At 45.4% G+C, this 22,473-nt stretch overlaps 1 protein-coding gene across 1 annotated transcript in view; it reads right to left on the bottom strand.

Moving 5' to 3' along the window:
- Window positions 1-2,894: 2,894 nt before the first annotated feature.
- Window positions 2,895-22,473, bottom strand: part of USP35 (ubiquitin specific peptidase 35) — a 53,756-nt gene continuing 34,177 nt past the window's right edge. Inside the window, exons 7-10 of the mRNA XM_040339962.1 lie at window positions 19,220-19,313; window positions 16,614-16,720; window positions 10,342-11,575; window positions 2,895-3,879 (exon numbers count right to left, since the gene is read on the bottom strand). Of these exons, the coding sequence (XP_040195896.1) occupies window positions 3,712-3,879; window positions 10,342-11,575; window positions 16,614-16,720; window positions 19,220-19,313 (1,603 nt within the window). The 3' untranslated portion in view covers window positions 2,895-3,711. The remainder of the gene's footprint in view (window positions 3,880-10,341; window positions 11,576-16,613; window positions 16,721-19,219; window positions 19,314-22,473) is intronic.

The following is a 22,473-nucleotide window of genomic DNA, read 5'->3' as shown; positions in this document are numbered from 1 at the left end:
GACCCCGATGGTGTTCCACCACAGAAAGAGTCTTCGGGTAGGTAGAGTCTTCGTGGATCGTCGGAAATAGCTAATTTGCATACCCGACGCGGAAAACGACGTGAACGCCACCCAGCGGATGCCGAAGAATTGCATCTTAGATCCGAAGACGTACACCTGTCGGATCTAACCCAGAAGCCGTTGTATCTTGTTTTGAGGATTCAAACCAACGATACGACGCGGGAAATTTGAAAGTACGCCGAATAAAATTTTTTAATTTAACGTTTTCATTAGTCGCTTCCAATTGAATCTTAAACTGATTTTTATAAAATGTTGTCAGGTTTAATACAAATTTCTTTAGGCAGACTGAAAAGTTTCTAGGCCATTTGATGAGATGTTTAAAAAAAAAAAAAGGTTTATGAGTGTATTTTTCAATTTAAAGTTTTACTTTACTTCAATTGAATCTAAAACCGATCTTTAAATATTTTTTTTGTTTACAATCTAATAAAATTTCATTAGGCAGACTGAAACATTTCTAGGTCTTTTGATGGTAATTTCAAAAACCAAAGATTTGTGTAATTTCAAAAAACAAATATTTAAAAAAACAAAAATGTCATGTTTTCATTGGTTACTTTCAATTAAATCTAAAACTGAATTCTTAAATATTTTTTCAGGTCTAATAGAAAGTTATTAAGCATACTGAAAAGTTTTCAGGCCTTTCAATGGGATTTTTTTTTAAATAATTTCAATTAAATGCAAAATGTATTAAATGGTAAAAGTGATGATATTTAAACAGTTTCCTTGTCTATTCACTTCAAAATTTAAACTGACTGGGGTAGATGCACATCTTTAGATCCGCGTAATCTATGTGAGTTACGATCCGCCGGTGCAATTTAGCGAGGCTAGTGCAGTATTGACAAAGCACTTACCTCGAAAATTGCAACGTCGGATCGTAACTCCCCCGGCGGAATGCAAATTCCGCGGCTAGGGGGAGTGTACAATTTAAATCAGGCGCGTTCCCGTGCCGATTTAACTGCGCATGCGCCGCCGGCGAAATTTCCCAGTGCGCATGCTCCAAATGACGTCGCTAGGACGTCATTGTTTTCGGCGGCTACGTAAATTCCGGCCATCCGTATTCCCGATCGACTTACGCAAACGACGTAAAAATTTGAATCTCGGCGCGGGAACGACGGCCATACTTAACATTAGCTACCCCTCATATAGCAGGGGTAACTATCCGCCGGAAAAAGCCGAACGCAAACGACGTGAAAAAAAAGCGACGGGCGGGCGTTCGGACTTGAATCGGCGGTTCTCCTCATTTGCATATCCGACGCGTAAAAAAACGCAACGACACCTAGCGGCCGGCGGTAGATTGCAGCCTAAGATCCGACGGTGTAAGTCAATTACAACAGTCGGATCTAAGGGAGATCTATGCGGAACTGATTCTTATGAATCAGTCGCATAGATCCGACCGGCTGGACTCAGAGATACGACGGCGGATCAGGAGATCCGCCGTCCTATCTCTTTTGTGAATCTGGGCCACTGAAACCAACAAAAAGATGCGTGGTCAACCGAAATTATATTCATAAAAAAATCCCAGATCAAAATTAACATTTATATAAGACAAAAAAAAATGAATCTAATTGATGTGTGTATGGCTAAAAGGGATGAGCAAAATTGATATGAGGCATTTCAAGGAAATGTTGTCATTTCATGAATATTCTTTTTTAAATAAAATCTTTTGTAAGCTAGAAACGTTGTTGATAATTAGCCCACACTACTGTATCTCAGCAATCAGACCACATCATGATAGATAGTTTCTTGTACTACGGTAGGTACGTTGGATGTGTATTATGAGGGTAATGCTACTGAAATAACAATAATATATGAATATTGGGCCAGATTCATAAAAGAGATACGCCGTCGTATCTCTGAGATACGATTGTCGTATCTATGCGGCTGATTCATAGAATCAGTTACGCATAGATAGCCCTAAGATCCGACAGGTGTAAGTGACTTACACCGTCGGATCTTAGGCTGCAATTCTAGGCCGGCCGCTCGGTGGCGCTTCCATTGCGGTCGGCGTAGAATATGCAAATGACTAGTTACGCCGATTCACAAACGTACGCTTTGCCCGTCGCTGTAAATTTACGTTGTTTCCGTAGAGATACACAGCGTAAAACGAAACCTGCCCTCTAGGTGGTCTAGCCAATGTTAAAGCTAAAGGGCCAGATTCACAGACAAATACGTTACGCTGCGGCGGCGTAACGTATCCCATTTACGTTACACCGCCGCAGGTTTACAGCGTAAGTGCCTGATTCACAAAGCACTTACCTGTAAACTTGCGGCGGTGTGTAACGTAAATCCGCTCGGCGCAAGCCCGCCTAATTCAAATGGGGCGGGCACCATTTAAATTAGGGGCGTTCCCGCGCCGAACGTACTGCGCATGCTCCGTCCGTCAAATTACCCGACCTGCATTGCGCTAAATGACGTCGCAAGGACGTCATTGGTTTCGACGTTAACGTAAATGGCGTCCAGCGCCATTCATAGACGACTTACGCAAACGACGTGAATTTTAAAATTTCGACGCGGGAACGACGGCCATACTTAACATTGGCTAGGCCACCTAGAGGGCAGCCTTAGTTTTACGCGGCGTATCTCGACAGAAACAACGGAAATTTAGAGCGACGGGTAAAGCGTACGTTCGTGAATCGCCGTAACTAGTCATTTGCATATTCTACGCCGACCGCAATGGAATCGCCAACTAGCGGCCGGCCTAGAATTGCATCCTAAGATCCGACGGTGTAAGTCAATTACACCTGTCGGATCTTAGGGCTATCTATGCGTAACTGATTCTATGAATCAGCCGCATAGATACGACAATCGTATCTCTTTTGTGAATCTGGCCCAAAGTTTTGATTCAAAGCGGAGGTTCACCCTGAATATAAAGTAGAGCTTATCCAGAAGAGCTTATTACATAGATAAACATTTCGCTATCTAAATTTTTTTAAAGCATTGAAATACCTTTAATCTGTGGTTATATGCAGACACTTCCTGGTCTGTCTCCCGCGGGAGTGGGCGTGTCGCTTCCCATTCTCATTGCCCGAGTCTTTCGCTATGTCTCCTGGGAGCACAGCGTCATGCTTTCCAGGAGACTAGTAATAACGCCCGAAAGACGAAATCTCGCGGTATTTTACTCGTCACGTGACTCAGGAAGCAGGTCACGTGACGAGGGCGGATCTAATTCCGCCATTTTAATTAATGGCAAACAGGTCAATAATGCCATTATACACCTGAATACGCCGTCAACACTGCTAATGCGCGGGATAGAGCGGTGAATGCTGGGATATCAGCATTCACTGCTTCCCGGAAGTATTTGCTTGTGGGCTTCACAATGCCCACAAGCAAGATGGAACATTCCTGGATGAAATTTTATAAAACATTTTTTGCGGCCGAATGACAGTGCGGGTGAATATAAACTACAGACAAGTGAGTACAAGCTTAACAAACTTAAAACCAGTAGATGCACATCTTAAAAAAAAAAAAACGATTTTCCCGCAGAACCCCCGCTTTAAGACTCATCTTGTTTCTGTTGGTGTTGATCATAGATCTAAACAAAAAATGGTCCCATCAGCTGCACCACCCTTCTATAATCTGCAGTCTATTTACCCAAGTCAAGGAAAAATAAATCTACGCAATGATCATGCTGAGGGGTCATCACATGAGGATCTTCTAAAACACCAGACCATGAAATGATCCAGAAGCCCCTCCAGCAGACGGGCCGAGTCCTCCTGACGAGCCATCATCATCGCTGTCCTTGTCGAAGTCCTGCCACCATAAAGGAGATTTCAGTAGTGGGGAGATATAAGCTGCTGTGTTCCTGGCTTCCTTTTCTTGCTCCTAGGGAAAAGAAAACAAATCCAAAAGTTCTGGAACTTTTAGGAGAACAAGCGCACTTTAAAAACACCTTATGCTATCAACAGTCCTGCCAGTTTAAATTTCCCTGCTATCCATAAAAATTGTATTTCTCATTGCAAAAGCAAACTTTTTATTTTAATAGGTTCTCTGGTGAGAATTATGGGCCAGATTCACCAAAGAGATACGCCGTCGTTTCTCCTGATACGCCGTCGTATCTCTGTTTCTATCTATGCGACTGATTCATAGAATCAGTTACGCATAGATATCCATAAGATCCGACAGGTGTAATTGTTTTACACTGTCGGATCTTAGGATGCAGTACCGCGGCCGCCGCTGGGGGGAGTTTGCGTCGTAAAACAGCGTCGGGTATGCAAATTAGGAGTTACGGCGATTCACGACGGATTTTCGCGTTCGCTACGTCGCCGCTAGTTTAGTTTCCCGTCGCAAAGTTGGTCGTCGTTTTAGGTGCCCTAACTTTAGTCAGCAAACGTATTGCTGTCTAAAGTATGGCCGTCGTTCCCGCGTTGAAATTTAAAAAATAACGTTGTTTGCGTAAGCCGTCCGGGAATACGGTATTACGCTACGTGCGTCGCCGTTAAAAAAAATGACATCACGGCGCGCAAAGTACGGCGGGAGTTAAGAAACGGAGCATGCACAGTAGGTCCAGCGCGGGAGCGCGCCTAATTTAAATGGCACACGCCCATTTAAATTGGCCCGCCTTGCGCCGGAGGCCGCCGGCGTAGTTTTCATCGCAAGTGCTTTGTGAATCAGGCACTTGCGATGAAAAATTGCGGCGGTGTAACGTATCTACGATACGTTACGCCGCCGCTGCCCTACGTGAATCTGGCCCTATATGCACTGCAAAAAGAAACATAACTTAGTCCTGTTTAACCACTTCAGCCCCGGAGGTTGCATCCGGCACTGCGTCGCTTTAACTGACAATTGCGTGGTCGTGCGACCTGGCTCCCAAACAAAATTGACATCCTTTTTCCCACAAATAGAGCCTTCTTTTGGTGGTATTTGACCACCTTTTTTTTTGCGCTATAAACAAAAATAGAGAGACAATTTGAAAAAAAAAAGATTTTTTTTTTTTTTTTTAATAATAAATATCCCTTAAAAATATATAAAAAAAAAGTTTTTTTTCCTCAGTTTAGGCCGATACGTAGTCTTCTACATATTTTTAGTAAAAAAAAAAAGCGCAATAAGCGTTTATTGATTGGTTTGTGCAAAAGTTATAGTGGTGTGTACAAAATAGGGGATAGTTTTATGACGTTTTTATTATTTTTTTTTTACTAGTAATGGCGGCGATCAGTGATTTTTATCGTGACTGCGACATTATGGCGGACAAATCGGACACTTTTGACGGTGTTTTGGGACCATTGTCATTTATAAAGCGATCAGTGCTATACAAATGCACTGATTACTGTGTAAATGACACTGGCAGTGAAGGGGTTAAGTGTGTCCTAGGGAGTGATTCTAACTGTGTGGGGTGGGGCGGGGCTTACTGTGACATGACACTGATCATTGCTCCCAATGAGAGGGAGTAGACGATCAGTGTCCTGTCACTAGGCAGAGCAGGGAGATGCCTTGTTTACAAAGGCATCCCCCACCGTTCTGCCGTTCCGTGACCCGATTGCGGGACACTGGCGGACATTGGATTGGATTGGAATAAATACTTATAGAGCGCCGAATGCGAGTTGTGAAACTCGCGTCTAAGCGCTTACCAACAAGCTGGGGGTATCCAGTTCCCAAGAGCAAAAAGAAGAAACTAAGACATCTGAGTAAAAAAGGGGAACAGACAAGAAATAAACAGAAATATAAAAAGAAGGGGTGGGTGTCAGGGCACAAAAAGCCTATCCCTACTCCCTGACCATGGACCGCAGCCTGGGATTAAGGCAGCGTCCTGCTAAGGGCTTGGAAGGCCAAGTCTCTATCTGTAGGCTTGTGAAAAAAGAAGTGTTTTCAAGCCCTTACGGAAGGCCATCAAGGAGGAGGATGCTCGGAGCCGTGAGTCCACGGGTCGCGCGGGCATGGTATATATAAGTTGCTTTGCTTGCCTGTGCCATTCTGCCAACGTAAAAGTACGTGAGGCAGTCGGAAAGCGGTTAATAAAAAAATAAATAAATGGAGGTCACCCATTAAAATGCCAGCATGAGGGAAGTCCTAGTCAGCTGGGGCATGGAAACCAAACATCCTTCAGCCATGCAGATGTAACCAGCTACTACAAAAGCCCTGCAGATGGCCCCAGGTGAGATAGTCCAATAGCCAGAAGAGCCAACTGTGGTCATCCTGTCTCATGAAACATGGTCTAAGTGGACTGGAAATATGGTCTAACAGGACTGAGAGTAGGATGCAAAAGGCCTTCTAGGCCAGGCTAGTGTACTCTGAGTACTAATGCCCCTGGGGCTTCTAGTGACACCTGGGAGAAGTTTACTGAATTCAGAGGTGCAGCTGCAGCAGTTCTGTCTCTGGAACGACATGAAGGGAGATGTGAGCAGGATGCATAAAGCCTAACGGGCAAGTCAGAGCCCTCAGTAAGTACTGATGACCCAGGGAAGTAAGAGTAACATCATGGAGGGGAACATAGAAGAGAGACTTGTATACTGTAGAAGACACCTTGTTATTCTCAGCTGACAGAGCAGGATGCTTCACCTTGTGAATCACGGTTTGAAGAGAAGGTATACCATATTTTTCCGTGTATAAGACGCTATTTTTTCCTAAAATAATAGCCTGCAAATCGAGCAGCGTCTTATACACGGCCAGTCAACCTGGGAGACAGCTGCGCAGGTGCGTTGTGGCCCATAGCTTGTAAAAACGGCTTCCTCCAATCACGAGCCGTATGTTACTGACGTCAGCTGGAGGTGGAGAGTGAGCAGATGCGATTCCGTTGGAAGTGGAGTGTGCACAGATGCAACAGAGTCCGAAGTGTTCTGAGACCAAGACGTCAGAAAATCTTGGCCCAGATTCAAGTAGAATTGCGCTTTATTTGCGCAGGCACAGGGCAACGATTTTGCCCTGCGCCCCCACAAATATTTTGCGCTGCCCTCGATTCACGGAGCAGTAGCTCCGTAAATTGCGAGGGCGCGCCGGCAAAATTGCCCGGCGTAAGCGCGCGCAATGTAAATGATCCCGCCGGGGGCGGGAATCATTTAAATTAGGCGCGCTCCCGCGCCGAGCGTAGAGCGCATGCTCCGTCGGGAAACTTTCCCGACGTGCATTGCGGCAAATGACGTCGCAAGGACGTCATTTGCTTCAAAGTGAACGTGAATGGCGTCCAGCGCCATTCACGAATCACTTACGCAAACGGCGTGAAATTCAAATTTCACGTCGCGGGAACGGCGGCTATACTTTAGCATTGGCTGCGCCTGCTATTAGAAGGGGCAGCCTTATGCTAAAGATGCCGTACGGAAACTCCGTACCTTGCGTACGCAGGGCCCGCGCAACTTTGTGAATCGGTGTTAGTATGCAATTTGCATACTATACACAGATCACAATGGGAGCGCCCCCTAGCGGTCAACGCAAGAATGCAGCCTAAAATCTGCGTGGCATAAGAGCCTTATGCCATGCAGATTTTAGGCTGCAGTCGGCGTAGCGATGTTCCTGACTCAGGAGCATTTGCTACGCCGGAGCAAGTAAGCAATTGCACCGTGTAACCTATGGTTACACGGGCGCAATTGCTTCTTGAATCTGGCCCAATAAAAGTAAGTGATTGTCTTACTCTGCAAAATCAAACCAAATGTAGCCAGCTATGCAAAAGAGCATTGGAATAGAGCTGCAGAGAAATAGTTTGGACTTGCCTCCACTGAGTGTATGATCAGACAGTGGAGAAAAGAGGAAGAACAACCCCTGCATAACATACTGGTATTTAAACGTTACCTGCAGTAATTACTAAATAAAAATGTGTTCTGTTTTACCTATGTGTAAAATATTGATTTCTTAATTTTGGGTTGGAAAAGTGGGGCGTCTTGTACATGGGGGCATCTTATACAAGGAAAAATACGGTAGTATATGGGAAGTTGAGTCCTCGTGGTGCTCCCAAAGAGAGAAGAGAGAGAAGATGGTCTATCAGTGATGTGCAATGTGTGGCTTTCACAATGACTACCACAGCTCGGCCACTTAGGTGTATGGCGATATATGCAAAAAAAACAACTGTTGGTATGTCTGTGTGATGTGATGCATCACAGCCATCTTTGAAGGACACGTGTCGAAACTATAACTTTTATGTGGACATTGCTATCTTGTGAATATAAAGGCTAATGGCCGGGGATATCGTTGGAAGGCTTATGGCAAGGAGCACAATATGGCAAAGGCTAAGAACTACTGTGGGTTGTAGTCCTATTCTAGAAGAAGCAGGAGCTTGAGTGATTTGGCGCCAACAGTTGACCAATCAGAAGCCCCCTTACAAGTAGCAGGGTACACATGACCACAGACATGGTCCAGTAAGTATTACATCACTTCCTGGTTCAGAACTGTCATTCCCTGGCAGCGCTGGCTTGGGACGCAGCTAATGGAGCATAATCGTTGTTCTTTTAGCTACAGTGGAGTGTAGGGGAGACATCAGGGGTCCAGCCATCAATAGAATCTGTCACAACCTACATGCTATGACATAGGGGTCTATTGGTCCACTATATGACAGCAATGGAGTTTTGTAGAAAAAGGTTTAAAAAAATTAAAGTGACAAATTGTATTTCTTTTTTTTTTATTTAAAAGCCCCCACCCCCACATACATACATAAATACATGCACTGGGGCACCTACGTACAAAAACATTGATTGCCCTACATATGTTATATATTGTCACGTATGACAGAGTGACTGCAAAAATACAAGGCCCATTATTCATTGTTAACTCTAAAATTATGACCTGTAGGGACTTTTAAAGTTTCACCTATGGACAATGTTGAGTACTGAAGCTTAAAGTGACACTAAAGGTTCATGTGCAGCTCATTTTGCACAGAGTGGCCCTGATCCTCCTGTTCTGGGGTTCCACGGCAGCTCTCCCGGCTCCTCCCCGCAATAGATATACCCCTCTGGGAAGCTCTCTCCTGAGGGGGTTACCTTGCGGGCGCGCTCCCATGTCATACACTTGGTGTCCATAGCCGCCGAGTGTATGACTCGGCCGCATCCCCGGCGCCTGCGTCATCGGATTTGATTGACAGCAGTGGGCACCTATGGCTGCGCTGCTATCAATCTATCCAATGAAGAGCCGAGAAGCCGCGAAAAGAGAGACACGGGATCCTGCCCACGGTAATTTGGGGCTCAGGTAAGTAAAGCGGGGGGGGGGGGGCTGGGGGGCCGGACACTGCAAGGTGTTTTTTCACCTTAATGCATAGGATGCGTTAAGGTGAAAAAACACAAATGTTTACAACCCCTTTAACACCATTTCACGGTAGCATACAGATTTAAGGTTTTACCATGGGTATCCATTTACTTGGCACAACCCAATCTTTGTCTTTTACCAAATAATTGAGTAATATATTGTATTTGTGTGCACTAAAATTAACTAGTATATAGGTGTACCCAGGGCCGATCCTAGGGTCACAGACGCCTGAGTGCAGAAATATTTCTGGCGCCCCAAAATGGGTGTAGTCGTCTTACTAACTCCTCCCCTTTACACATGTTTCTATGGCTACGACTCAAACACAGAGATGCTCCCCTAAGAATTCTTTATTAGTGTCCCCCATCAGAGCCCCCCCAGCAGGTGTCCTCCCATCAGAGCCCCCCACAGCAGATGTCCCCATCAGAGCCCCTCACATCAGGTGTAGATCAGTACTTGTCCATTAGATCCCTGTAGCTCGGGCGCGCTGGGAGCAGAAGCACTTTACATGGGGCGGAACATCCGTGGCATCTTTGGTTACTAGGAGGGTGGCACTCGGAGAGCATTTCTGGGCGTGCACAGGATGATTGGCAGCAGCTCCAGCCAACCCAGAAGCCTCTCATCACACCGCCTATGGGAGAAGAGCCGACACATTAATTAGTGGAGCCTAGTGCCGGAACGTGTTCCGGTGCTAGGCTCCGCTGTGGTACCCAACCCGGATTCCGGGGACAGCGGGAGGTATGCACTCTTGTCAGTTGCCAGCGGAGAGAGCAAGGGGGATGGGGAACCGCAGCACCCGCTACATGTGCTCCGCCTCTGGACACAGACAAGGAGGAGGGAGGGGAGCACTTTGGAGCTTCGGCGCCCCCACCTCTGCGGCGCCTGGGTGCGGAGCACCCCGTGCACCCTGCCTAGGATCGGCCCTGGGTGTACCTGTATTTTGTACCGGAAATATGGGTTTGATAAACCGCTGTTCCAATGTCATGTAACATAAAAATAGCAAATACCACTCTTTAATTCTCCAGGGTCTTTGCTTTCAGAATGTGCATTTTTAATATATGTGTGCAACATTTTTACAAAATGGCTCTGGGGCTGAAGTGGATACGCTGAAAAAAAACTGCAGCTCACCTGCAAATACTTGATGTTATCTTTAGTAATAGATTCCATTAGCTCCTTGTTTAGAGAGATATCACCGTGTGGCTTGGCTGCTTCTAAGTCTTGTGTTCCCTCGGGAAGGCCATATGGCCGGTGCCTGTAGAAGAGCACATAGGCTGTATCCTTGGGAAAAAAGGATGTTATGTTGCTGACAGATTCAAAGGATGAAAAAGTCACTCTGGTGTCATTGAAGAGGTACCATTGGATTTCCATGTCCAGATGTTTGTCAGGAGGAAACCTTTTCATATCAGCACTGGGTGGTTTGTGGCTCTCGGTGTCCATGCACTCTCTAGAATAACAATAGTAGTGACCGCTTTCAGAAGACAGTCCAGAATGTACAATTACGGTACACAAGTCATAGGTTGCAGACTGGTGTACCTTCATAGAGGCATATCTACTGCCCCTTTCTATAGATTCATTCTCTGGCTGAGGGGAAGAAGGCACATGGATAGGCAACTTGAGAATCAGTGGAATGGATACATTGTCCAAGATTTTTCTCCTCTTCATGGCCTTCAAATCAAATGAAAACCTGAGCAAACTCAAGATAAGGTATCGTGGACCAGTGGAAAGCTCCACAATTTTCTCTGCATCTTGTAAAGACAGACAAGTTTCACATCGATATTTATTGTCTGCGGTCAACATCTCTGGGCATAAGAAATGGTTGATCAGATCAGAAAGGGCAAGGGAACATTTCTTTGGACCAGCTTTTTCAAAGGAGTTGACAGTGCTCAAATTCCGAATGCCAACCACCATACAATTATTCTCATCTTTGTCCTTAGTGGAATCTTTTCCTTGAAATTTATAGGCTTCAGCTGGGCTCACTTTACCTCGATTTTCCTCGATTTTTTGATGCCACCTGACATCATCTAGACAGTCCGTGGTTTGTAATGGATGAGCTTTGGGTTTTGTGTGAGCATCATATGGTCCTACACCTTCTTCTGGTGGAGAGGAAGAATTAGAGGCTTGAGGAAGCTTTTTTTTGGTGCATTCACTTGGAGGAAAAGCCAAAGATAAGTCAGTAAAAGCTTCTTCCCTTGCCGAAACACATTGACATTTCAGACACCGAATTTTGGTAACAATTCTTCCACCGAACATCTGCTCTATTAATGTCCTGTTGCCCAAGAGGGAGTTCTTCGATTGTGAACTACTGCTAGTTTGGGCCAAGGTTTGGGAAATTCTCTTTCCAGTTTTCTCTTCTTCATGAAGCCTTTAAAGAGAACAGCAAATTAGAGATAAAAGTCTCAAAAATAAAAAAAATACCTTCAATAAAAATAAATCACACTTGGGTATCACAAAGAAATGTTAACACGGGTAAAAAATACTGTAGTATGCTTAACATGCTTAACATTCAGTACATCACTGTAAAACGTACACATATATGTTTTACCCATAAAAATGTTGCAGCTCCAAAAAAATACCTGTTGATCTGCTAGAAAATGCATTTTTGGCACCTAAATGCCAGTCAGTGTTGTAAGCGCACTGGACTACAGAACTCTGCCTTACTCCTTCCTGCCCACAAAATGTATGTAGAAAATGGCTCTTATGAGATAGTTATGGTGGTGTGCCTACTTCGGTAAGAACCTCCTGCAGGGACTTTACAATCCTGGTAATTTTACAAGCCTGTTTTTCACTACAGAAAAGAGTAAAAAATAGAAACATGCTCTAGAGCACAGGTGTCAAACACAAGGCCCGTGGGCCAAATGCGGCCCTCCATGCCTTCTCCAGACCCTGTACTCTCTGCTTTCAAGCAATGCATCCAGCTTCTTCCCAGTAGCAGCATAAGGAAAGGGGGGTGCACTGTGATATAAGGGAGGGTGGGGGACTCATCTTCTGATGGTGGGGGGGCTCTTGACATCTAATGTAAGGGGAGGGGATGCGCTGGACATCTAATCTTACAGATACAACCGGCCCTTTTGAGGGCAATCATAATGCTGATACGGCCCACCATGAAATTGAGTTTGACACCCTTGCTCTAGAGCAAGGGTGTCAAACTCAATTTCATTACGATTGCCCTCAAAAGGGCCAGTTCTATCTGTAAGATTAGATGTCCAGCGCATCCCCACCCCTTACATTTGCTGTCAAGAGCCACCCCATCATCAGAAGTTGAGTCCCCCACTCTCCCTTACATCACAGTTTACCCCCTTACTTTATGCTGCTGCTGGGAAGAAGCTGGATGCATTGCTTGGAAGCAGAAAGTAAGGGTCTAGGAGGAGGCTCAGAGGAGGGCTGAAGCTCTCCTGCAGCTGCAGGAGAGGTGCAAGTGCCACATGAAATGGCCTGGAGGGGCAGATTCTGCCTGCAGGCCTTGTGTTTGACACCTGTGCTCTAGAGCAATGGTTCTCAAATAATGGGCCATAGCCCACTGCCACTCCACAGTCTCCTTTCTCCAGGACTTCCAGCTAGCTGCTTATCCTCTAACCCCCCATACAGGGCCGGATTAACAATGGGGCTGATGGAGCTGCAGCTCCAGGCCCCTTTCTCAAGATAGGCCCATTTGCCCAAAAAAAAAAAAAAAATAAATAAATTTTTTTTTTTTTTGAAGATTTTTTTTTCTAAGATCGAATTTGGGGGGTTGTAGCTCGATGACCAGAGGTCACAGAAACCCCACATTTGGGGGTAGGCATGGAAAGAGCTACCCCACAACTGGTTAAAATATGGGACGGCTATCATTTATGGTTCCGGAGATACGGGCCTGCTTGCACAGCCTGTCAGGAGCTACATTCAGAGTGGCCAATATAAATACAAGCTGACACACTGCAGCAGACTGATAGGATCACAGGGCTTATAATAATTATTTGTATATTACTCATGGTCATTAACCCCTTGCCACCCAGGCCAATTCTGACACTTCTCTACTACATGTAAAAATCATCATTTGTTTTTTGCTAGAAAATTACTCTATGGTGGTCTTTGCACTTTTTATGTTGCAGGGTACAGAGCTGCACGATTCTGGCTAAAATGAGAATTGAAATTTTTTTGCTTAGAAGATAGATCACGATTCTGTCACAATTCTTGCAGGGTAACATCATCTTTCACATAAAAAAAAAAAAAAAAAAAATGGGCTAACTTCACTGTTTTGTTTTTATGGTTTTTATTATTCATTGAAGTGGGAAAATGCAGTGTGACATAACATATTGCAGCAATAGCCATTGTATTCCCTAGAGTCTCTGCTAAAATATATATAATGGTTGGCGGTTCCAAGTAATTTTCTAGCAAATAATATTGCTTTCTAACTTAAGAAACAAGTGTTGGACTTTAAGTGGTTAAATTTAGTTACAATGTTAGTTACAATGTTTCATTTTGTTTACAAACTTCGCAGACTGCCCAGATTTGTTCTTTACACACAGACGTTTATCCCTTTGATCTAAGAAGGAAGTGTCAGTTACAATGTTTCCTGTTAAAAACTTGGCAGACTGCCCAGATATTTTCTTTTGATAGCTGAAATTCTCTCCACTTGTTATATGAAAGAATCAGCAAACTCTGCATTGAAGATCGTCAGGGGGGTTGAATTGAGATCACGATTTTTTTAACGATTAATTGTGCAGCTCTAGCACGGTATTTGCGCAGCAATTTTTCAAACATGTTTTTTTGGAAAAAAATGTTTCATTCATTAAAAAAACAGTTAGTTAAGTTAGCACAATTTTTTTTGGTATCCTAAGCGATGCTTTACATTTTTTTAGGTTACATGTTTAGAGTTACAGAGGAGGTCTAGTACTAGAATTATTGTTCTCGCTCTAACGATCGTGGCGTATGTAACCTGTGTGTATCTGGCTCTGATACTACCAGTGCCTACCCAGCCACTGACTAGTATCTCTCCCCAGCCTGTCCCCACACACCCTCTCACCTGCTGACCTGTGGATGGGGGAATCACTCCTGCAGTGTTATTGTGTTCTGCCAGTGCGTACAATGATCAGTGTTGCTAACTTTAGCTGGCAGCACTAATTGTTTTAAGAAAAAAAAACAGGCTGGTTGTACTCAAGTTGATTAATAGATTGACTTGTGTAAAACCAGCTAGCCCATACATAGATCGACTATGGCTGGTCTCTGCATAATTGGCGTAATTTCAATCCATGTATGACCCGCTTAACCACTACGCAGTCCCTAAATATCCTTCCACTCCTGTACATAGTGCTCACTGTCATACTCTCCACACTCCTCTCCTGTACATAGTGCCCACTGTCATACTCTCCACACTTCTCTCCTATACATAGTGCCCACTGTCATACCCTCCACACTCCTCTCCTATACATAGCGCCCACTGTCATACCCTTCACACTCCTCTCCTGTACATAGTGCCTGCTGTCATACACTTCTCTCCTGTACTTAGTGCCTACTGTTGCACCCTCCACACTCCTCTCCTGTACATACTGCTCACTGTCATACCCTCCACACTCCTCTCCTATACATAGTGCCCACTGTCATACCCTCCACACTCCTCTCCTATACATAGTGTTCACTGTCATACCCTCCACACTCCTCTCCTATATATAGAGCCCACTATCATACCGTCTACATTCCTCTCCTGTACATACTGCCCATTGTCATACCCTCCACACTTCACTCCTCTCCTGTACATAGTGCCTTTTGCCGTACCCTTTGCACTCCTCTCCTGTACATAGTGCCCACTGTTAGACCCTCCACATTCCTCTCCCTCACCTGCACATACTTCCCACTTATATACAGTCCATACTCCTCCCCTATGTCGCTTACCCACAAAAACAGTTCTTTAAAATTATACTGAATATTCTCAATGTTACCAGCTCTAGAATAGACACACTTTTGTTAGTTCAACTAAAGGAAATATCAGTTCTCATATTTGTTCTGCCCCATTATTAGTACTCATTTAATTTTGTGATTACTACTATGATGTATAGAGGAACATCGGGGATCTCAGCTACTCTAAATATAGCACTTATATAAAAAAGTGGCCCTGAAAATATTTTTTAAATGTTGGCAACTGTGCACTTAGGCACTGCCCAAGGGCCACCGTCCACCGGGTCAGTAGGGGGCCCCATGAGAGGCTCCTGGGATCCTGTGATAATAAAGCGGTAGTAAACTTTCCTGACATTACTACTTTTTAGAGGCCCTGGGGTAGGTTATGCCACAACGTACAAGTATGCACAGCATATTAGCACATTAGTGTACACTTACATTTTCAGACTGAGCCCTCCAGTGCTGCGCTGTGATGAATCAGGCAGGGCCTGGACACTTTCATCTTCACCCGGTCTTCCTTCTGGGTTCTGTGCCTTTGGTCACTTGCCTTGGCTGGGCTGCGTTCATGTCATTCCCACGCATTTATTTATTATTTATTACACCCCATTCACACCTCCGCGACAAAACGCCCGACGCCGGACGCTCGTGCCGCTGGAGGGGAGAATTCCCATTGCTGTCTATGAGATGGTTCACATCTCATAGACGCCGTACACCTGCGGCATGGAAAAAAAGTCCCGGATCCTTTTTTTCAGTCGGCATTGGCGTTCGGCCATACAAAGCAATAGGAAGGATTTGTAAAAAAAAAGTTACACTATTCGCAGCAAAATACGCCGCGTACGCGGCGTTACTTGTCGCGGAGGTGTGAATGCAGCCTAAAAGGCCCCACCAAAATCCTCAGCACCAGGCCCATGATGTTCTTAATCTGGCCCTGCCCCCATAGTGTCTCCCAGCTACCATAGGCACTATGCAACCTCTCACAGTGCCCACAGCCACCCTAGGAGCCCTTCATGCCTACCAACCATAAGTGCCCCCTCAGCTTGCCAAAGAGCCCTCAGCTCCCGATAGTGCTGCCAACAGTGTTGCAGAGTGCCCCCTAACCCCTGCATTGCCCTCCAGCCTCCCGTCAAGCTTCATGTAGAGATCTCCAGCTTCCTCCAAGGCCCCATCCCCCAAAATTGCCTCCAGCTTCTTCTAGAGACCTCATGACCTAAAATGCCACTATGTCTGCTTCAGAGTCTCCTAACCCTCTCCAAAACCTTCTTCCCCGCACAGTGACACCCAGACCCATCCAAAGCCTTCCAGAATTTCAATACATATTTTGTAGTCTCATACTTTTTGTGTGAGTATGAACCAAATTTTTGGAATGTTGGGTCGTAGAAGGTTTCGGAAGAACTTACCACGCCCTGGTCCTAATAAGGTTGAGAACCACTGCTCTAGAGAGGGAGAAGGTGGTGTGGGGTTAAAATTGGAAAATGCCCCTTTAAAAGCGAGGTATTATTTTTGTGGTAAAATGAAGTTGTGCTTCTGCTTACCGATCTAGGAGGTATTTTAGATATTCTGAGCAGTCTTGCTGAATGCCAGGAGTAAACCAAGGAGGCCAAGAAGAAGCCAAAAAACTTTCTGGTGAGACTGCTGGACGCTGTGGAACAAAAACACAAAACTCAATCAATAATTTCACTTACAATATTTTCACATAATAATAATAAAATAAAAACATATTACATTTGCCAATATTTTGGATGTTAACAGGCTCTTCTGCTTTCCCTACAGGTGATCTTGCCTATAGCTGCACTCGGACACTCCTTGAACCCTTGGGCTAGATTCAGGTACGAGATACAACGGCGTATCTCCTGATACGTCATCGTATCTCTGAGTTGCGGCGTCGTATCTATGCGACTGATTCAGAGAATCAGTTACGCATAGATATTCCTAAGATCCGACAGGTGTAAGTGTCTTACATCGTCGGATCTTAGGCTGCAATTCCAGGCCGGCCGTTAGGTGGCGTTTCGTTTTTTTTACGCGACGAATATGCAAATGAGGATTTACGCCGATTCAGAAACGAACGACCGCCCGGCGCATTTTTTTTTACGTCGTTTGCGTTCGGCTTTTTCCGGCGTATAGTTACCCCTGGGTCTATGAGGCGCAGCCAATGTTAAGTATGGCCGTCGTTCCCGCGTCGACTTTTGAAATTTTACGTCGTTTGCGTACGTCGATTCAGAAAACAGCTGGACGTAAGTTACGCTCACGACGAAACCAATGACGTCCTTGTGACGTCATTTGGAGCAATGCACGCCGGGATTTTTTAGGGACGGCGCATGTGCAGTTCGTTCGGCGCGGGGAAGTGCTTCATTTACATGAAACACGCCCCCTACCCGCCGAATTTGAATTCCGCCGAGTGATTTACGCTACGCCGCCGCAACTTTACAGGCAAGTGCTTTGTAAATAAAGCACTTGCCTGAAAAACTTGCGGCGGTGTAACGTAAATCAAATACGTTACGCCCGCCCAAAAATACGCCCATCTACGTGAATCTGGCCCATTGACTCAGTTGTCAAAAGAATGATAAGGGTAAAGGCAGGGCCAATCCGCCCTATAGGCTCACTAAAGCCGCTTAGGGCCCCGCAAAGCTGCGTAGGGCCCCCCAAATTACTAGAGGCCCCGTCTGGTGATAAGTCATTTTCGGCCCCTCACTCCGCTTCTCAAATCGCTGGCTACAATGTGACATGTCATTTTTGGATTTTTGGCAACTTTAATGTGACATGTCATTTTGCTTAGGGCCCCAGGGAGGTCAGGATCGGCACTGGGTAAAGGATACCAACAAAAAAAAGCAAAAATTCCCCCTGTTCAGTACATTCTTCTAGTATCTGTTTACACCTCTTCCATAGGCTCATGGGAACTCTTTAGGCCCAGATGGACCTCTACCTTTAAATATCTTTAAGCCCTTGTTACAGACCAGGTTGGAACTCAAACACAAACCAAATTTACCCTAATGTGCACGATCGGAATTTCCGACAACAAATGTTCGATGTGAGCTTTTGGTCGGATATTCCGACCGTGTGTAGGCTCCATCGGACATTTGCTGTCGGAATTTCCGACAACAAATGTTTGAGAGCTGGTTCTCAATTTTTCCGACAACAAAAGTTCTTGTTGGAAATTCCGATCGTCTGTATGCAATTTCCGACGCACAAAAATCCACTAATGCTCGGAATCAAGCAGAAAGGCCGCACTGCCTAATGAACTTAATTTTTTTCGTACATATTGTACGTCACCGTGTTCTTGACGTTCGGAATTTCCGACAACATTTGTGTGACCGTATAATTGAAAGAGAACAAAAAAATTTACGGTGTGTATGCAACACAAGTTTGAGCCAACGTTCAGTCGGAAAAAAATCCACGGTTTTGTTGTCGAAATGTCCGATCGTGTGTACGCGGCAGAACAGTTCACGTTAAAAAAAAAAAAGGAGTTTGCACACGTTGCAAATATATTTCTCAAAATTATAGACTTAGGACTGCAGTACACTGGGGTGCCGTGACGTGGCCGCTGCAGCTTACACCAGTGGCGTAGCGTGGGGGGTGCGAGGGGGGCCACCGCCCCGGGCGCAAAATTTAGAGGGGCGCTGTCATGAATGTGGAGAGGAGGGAGTGCCAACAACAGATGGGACATAGGAACATATGCATGATGCCACCACTCCAGGCTTTACCAGTAATTATCAAGTAAGCTCTCCTCTTCCCTACAGCCACCGCTGTCTCACATAGTGGATCATGTGACCAGACTGGAGCTAGCTGAAAATAGGTAAGTCCATGGGTCAGGGGGGCGCAAATTACTTGCCTCGCCCCAGGCACTGACATCCCACGCTACACCACTGGCTTACGCATATATTTTTTTTTAAATAATAAACATATCATACTTACCTCCACTGTGCAGTTAGTTTTGCACAGTGTGGCCGCCGATCATCGACTTCTGGGGTCCTCTGGCGGCTTCTGCGGCTCCTCCTCACATGCAGGCGCGCTCCCGAGTCCAGCATTTGCGTCCATAGACACAGAATGCCAACAAACAAACGTTTATCTGGCTGAATATCTAATTCTGACTTCAGTTGGGCTTTAAAAAAAACTGAAACCCCCCAAAAAAACAAACACTTACCTGACTGTGCTCAAGAAAAGCAAATAGGTACTGCAGCTTCATCATCAGAGGCTGGGAGCTGCTGTCCCGCAAGCAGAGCACTGAGTGTCTGAAACTGACAACACAAAGTCAATGGACATGAATGGAAATCAACATTATTCTCACGTTTATTGGAGTCAGATCGGAACAAGATGGATTATCTTCTATTGTTACACCTACTATGCTTCTGCTGCATTGCAACTGTGGGAGCTCAGGGTACCCCGCCAAGGCCGCCATGGCTGTATTATCTACCATAACTGCAGTCGTTGGCCAGTGCCTAGGGCAGCACCAGCTATTTGTCATAGTTTTTCTTTGTTTCTTTCTACTGGTCACCTCTGGGCATTTGTGGCTAAACTAAGCAATAAAACTGCAGGGGGAAATAGGCACAGGGAATGTTGAGAGGAGAACACTTATAATTCAAGAAACATGAAACCATTTCTCCTTTATATACCTGGTGGTCTGTACATACATGATATTACCAAAAGTATTGGGACGCCTGCCTTTACACACACACATAAACTTTAACCACTTAAGGACCGGACCAATATGCAGCTAAATGACCCAAGGGGTTTTTACAATTCGGGACTGCGTCGCTTTAACAGACAATTGCGCGGTCGTGCGACGTGGCTCCCAAACAAAATTGGCGTCCTTTTTTCCCCACAAATAGAGCTTTCTTTTGGTGGTATTTGATCACCTCTGCGGTTTTTAGTTTTTGCACTATAAACAAAAATAGAGCGACAATTTTGAAAAAAATTAAATATTTTTTACTTTTTGCTATAATAAATATCCCCCAAAAACATATCTAAAATTTGTTTTTTTCCTCAGTTTAGGCCGATACGTATTCGTTTACCTATTTTTGCCAAAAAAAAAACGCAATAAGCGTTTATCGATTGGTTTGCGCAAAATTTATAGCGTTTACAAAATAGGGGATAGTTTTATTGCATTTTTATTAATTTTTTTTTTTTTTACTACTATTGGCGGCGATCAGCGATTTTTTTCGTGACTGCGACATTATGGCGGACACTTCGGACAATTTTGACACATTTTTGGGACCACTGTAATTTTCACAGCAAAAAATGCATTTAAATTGCATTATTTATTGTGAAAATGACAGTTGCAGTTTGGGAGTTAACCACAGGGGGCGCTGTAGGAGTTATGTTTCACCTAGTGTGTGTTTACAACTGTAGGGGGGTGTGGCTGTAGGACTGACATCATAGATCGAGTCTCCCTTATATAAGGGATCACTCGATCGATACGCCGCCACAGTGAAGCACGGGGAGCGATCGCGACGGGGCGGCTATAAACGAATAGCCGCGTCGTCGTCCCGGATCGCTCCCCGAGGGGATCCGACCGCCGCATGTAGCGGGGGGGGGGTCCCGATCGGACCACCGATCCACGTCTAGGCAGGCACGTACAGGTATGTTGATGTGCCTGTCTGTGCCATTCTGCCGACGTATATCTACATGAGGCGGTCGGGAAGTGGTTAATGGCATCCCAGTCTTAGTCTGTAGGGTTTAATATTGAGTTGGCCCACCCTTTGCAGTTATAACAGCTTCAACTCTTCTGGGAAGGCCGTCCACAAGGTTTAGGAGTGTGTCTATGGGAATGTTTTACCATTCTTCCAGAAGAGCATTTGTGAGGTCATGTTGGACAAGAAAGTCTGGCTCACAGTCTACGCTCTAATTCACCCCAAAGGTGTTCTATTGGGTTGAGGTCAGGACTCTGTTCAGGTCAGTCAAGTTCCTCCACCCCAAACTCGCTCATCCATGTCTTTATGGACCTTGCTTTTTGCACTGGTTGGAACAGGAAGGGGCCATCCCCAAACTGTTCCCACAAAGTTGGGAACATTAAATTGTCCAAAATGTCTTTGTATGCCGACGCCTTAAAGGGGTTGTAAAGGTTCACTGTTTTGTTTTTTTAGATAACAAACATGTTATACTTACTTCCTCTGTGCAAGGGTTTTGCACAGAGCGGCCCTGATCCTCCATTTCTGGGGTCCCCCAGCAACGCTCCTGGCTCCTCCCATGCCAAGTGCCCCCTCGGAGATGCGCTTTCCAAAGGGGGCACTCATGCAGGCGCGCTCCTAAGTCCTGCTCCTGCATCCATTGACACAGACAGCAGGACTCGGCCCTGCCCCGTGTCACTGGATTTGATTGACAGCAGCAGCAAGAGCCAGTGGCTCCTACTGCTATCAATCTGTCCAATGAGGAACCGAGACCATGTCTGGAGCTGCTGAGCTTGTTCTCGTCGCTGGAAAGATCGGGTTCAGGTAAGTAAAAGGAGGGCTCTGGAGGGCTGCTGCACTACAGAAGGTTTTTCACCTTAATGCATAGAAAAGTGAAAACCACGAGAGTTTACAACCACTTCACTGGAACTAAGGGGCCAAAGCCAACCCCTGAAAAACAACCCTACACCACAATCCCCCCACACTGATCTTTCCAGGCCTGTAGACTTAACCTTACACATGAGCCGTGGTTTTTGGGAACCGCTTTTGCAAAATCCAAGTATACCACGTCCACCACTACCCCTCTGTCCAAGTATACCACGTTCACCACTACCCCTCTGTCCAAGTATACCACGTTCACCACTACCCCTCTGTCCAAGTATACCACGTTCACCACTACCCCTCTGTCCAAGTATACCACGTCCACCACTACCCCTCTGTCCAAGTATACCACGTTCACCACTACCCCTCTGTCCAAGTATACCACGTCCACCACTACCCCTCTGTCCAAGTATACCACGTTCACCACTACCCCTCTGTCCAAGTATACCACGTTCACCACTACCCCTCTGTCCAAGTATACCACGTTCACCACTACCCCTCTGTCCAAGTATACCACGTCCACCACTACCCCTCTGTCCAAGTATACCACGTTCACCACTACCCCTCTGTCCAAGTATACCACGTTCACCACTACCCCTCTGTCCAAGTATACCACGTTCACCACTACCCCTCTGTCCAAGTATACCACGTTCACCACTACCCCTCTGTCCAAGTATACCACGTTCACCACTACCCCTCTGTCCAAGTATACCACGTTCACCACTACCCCTCTGTCCAAGTATACCACGTTCACCACTACCCCTCTGTCCAAGGTTATACTTACCTCTTCATAAAAGGAAATCAGGTTTGTTTGACAACTTCTGTCTTTCATGAATCCATGCTGTCTGTTGCTTAAAATATTTTTTTACAGCAAGAACTCGTCTATGTGGTCTTTTATTAATCTTTTCAG

Source organism: Rana temporaria, chromosome 2, assembly GCF_905171775.1.
Source record: "Rana temporaria chromosome 2, aRanTem1.1, whole genome shotgun sequence".
Classification (NCBI taxonomy): domain Eukaryota; kingdom Metazoa; phylum Chordata; class Amphibia; order Anura; family Ranidae; genus Rana; species Rana temporaria.
Note: the sequence above shows the minus strand (reverse complement) of the source record. Positions and strands in the feature narration are given on the sequence as shown.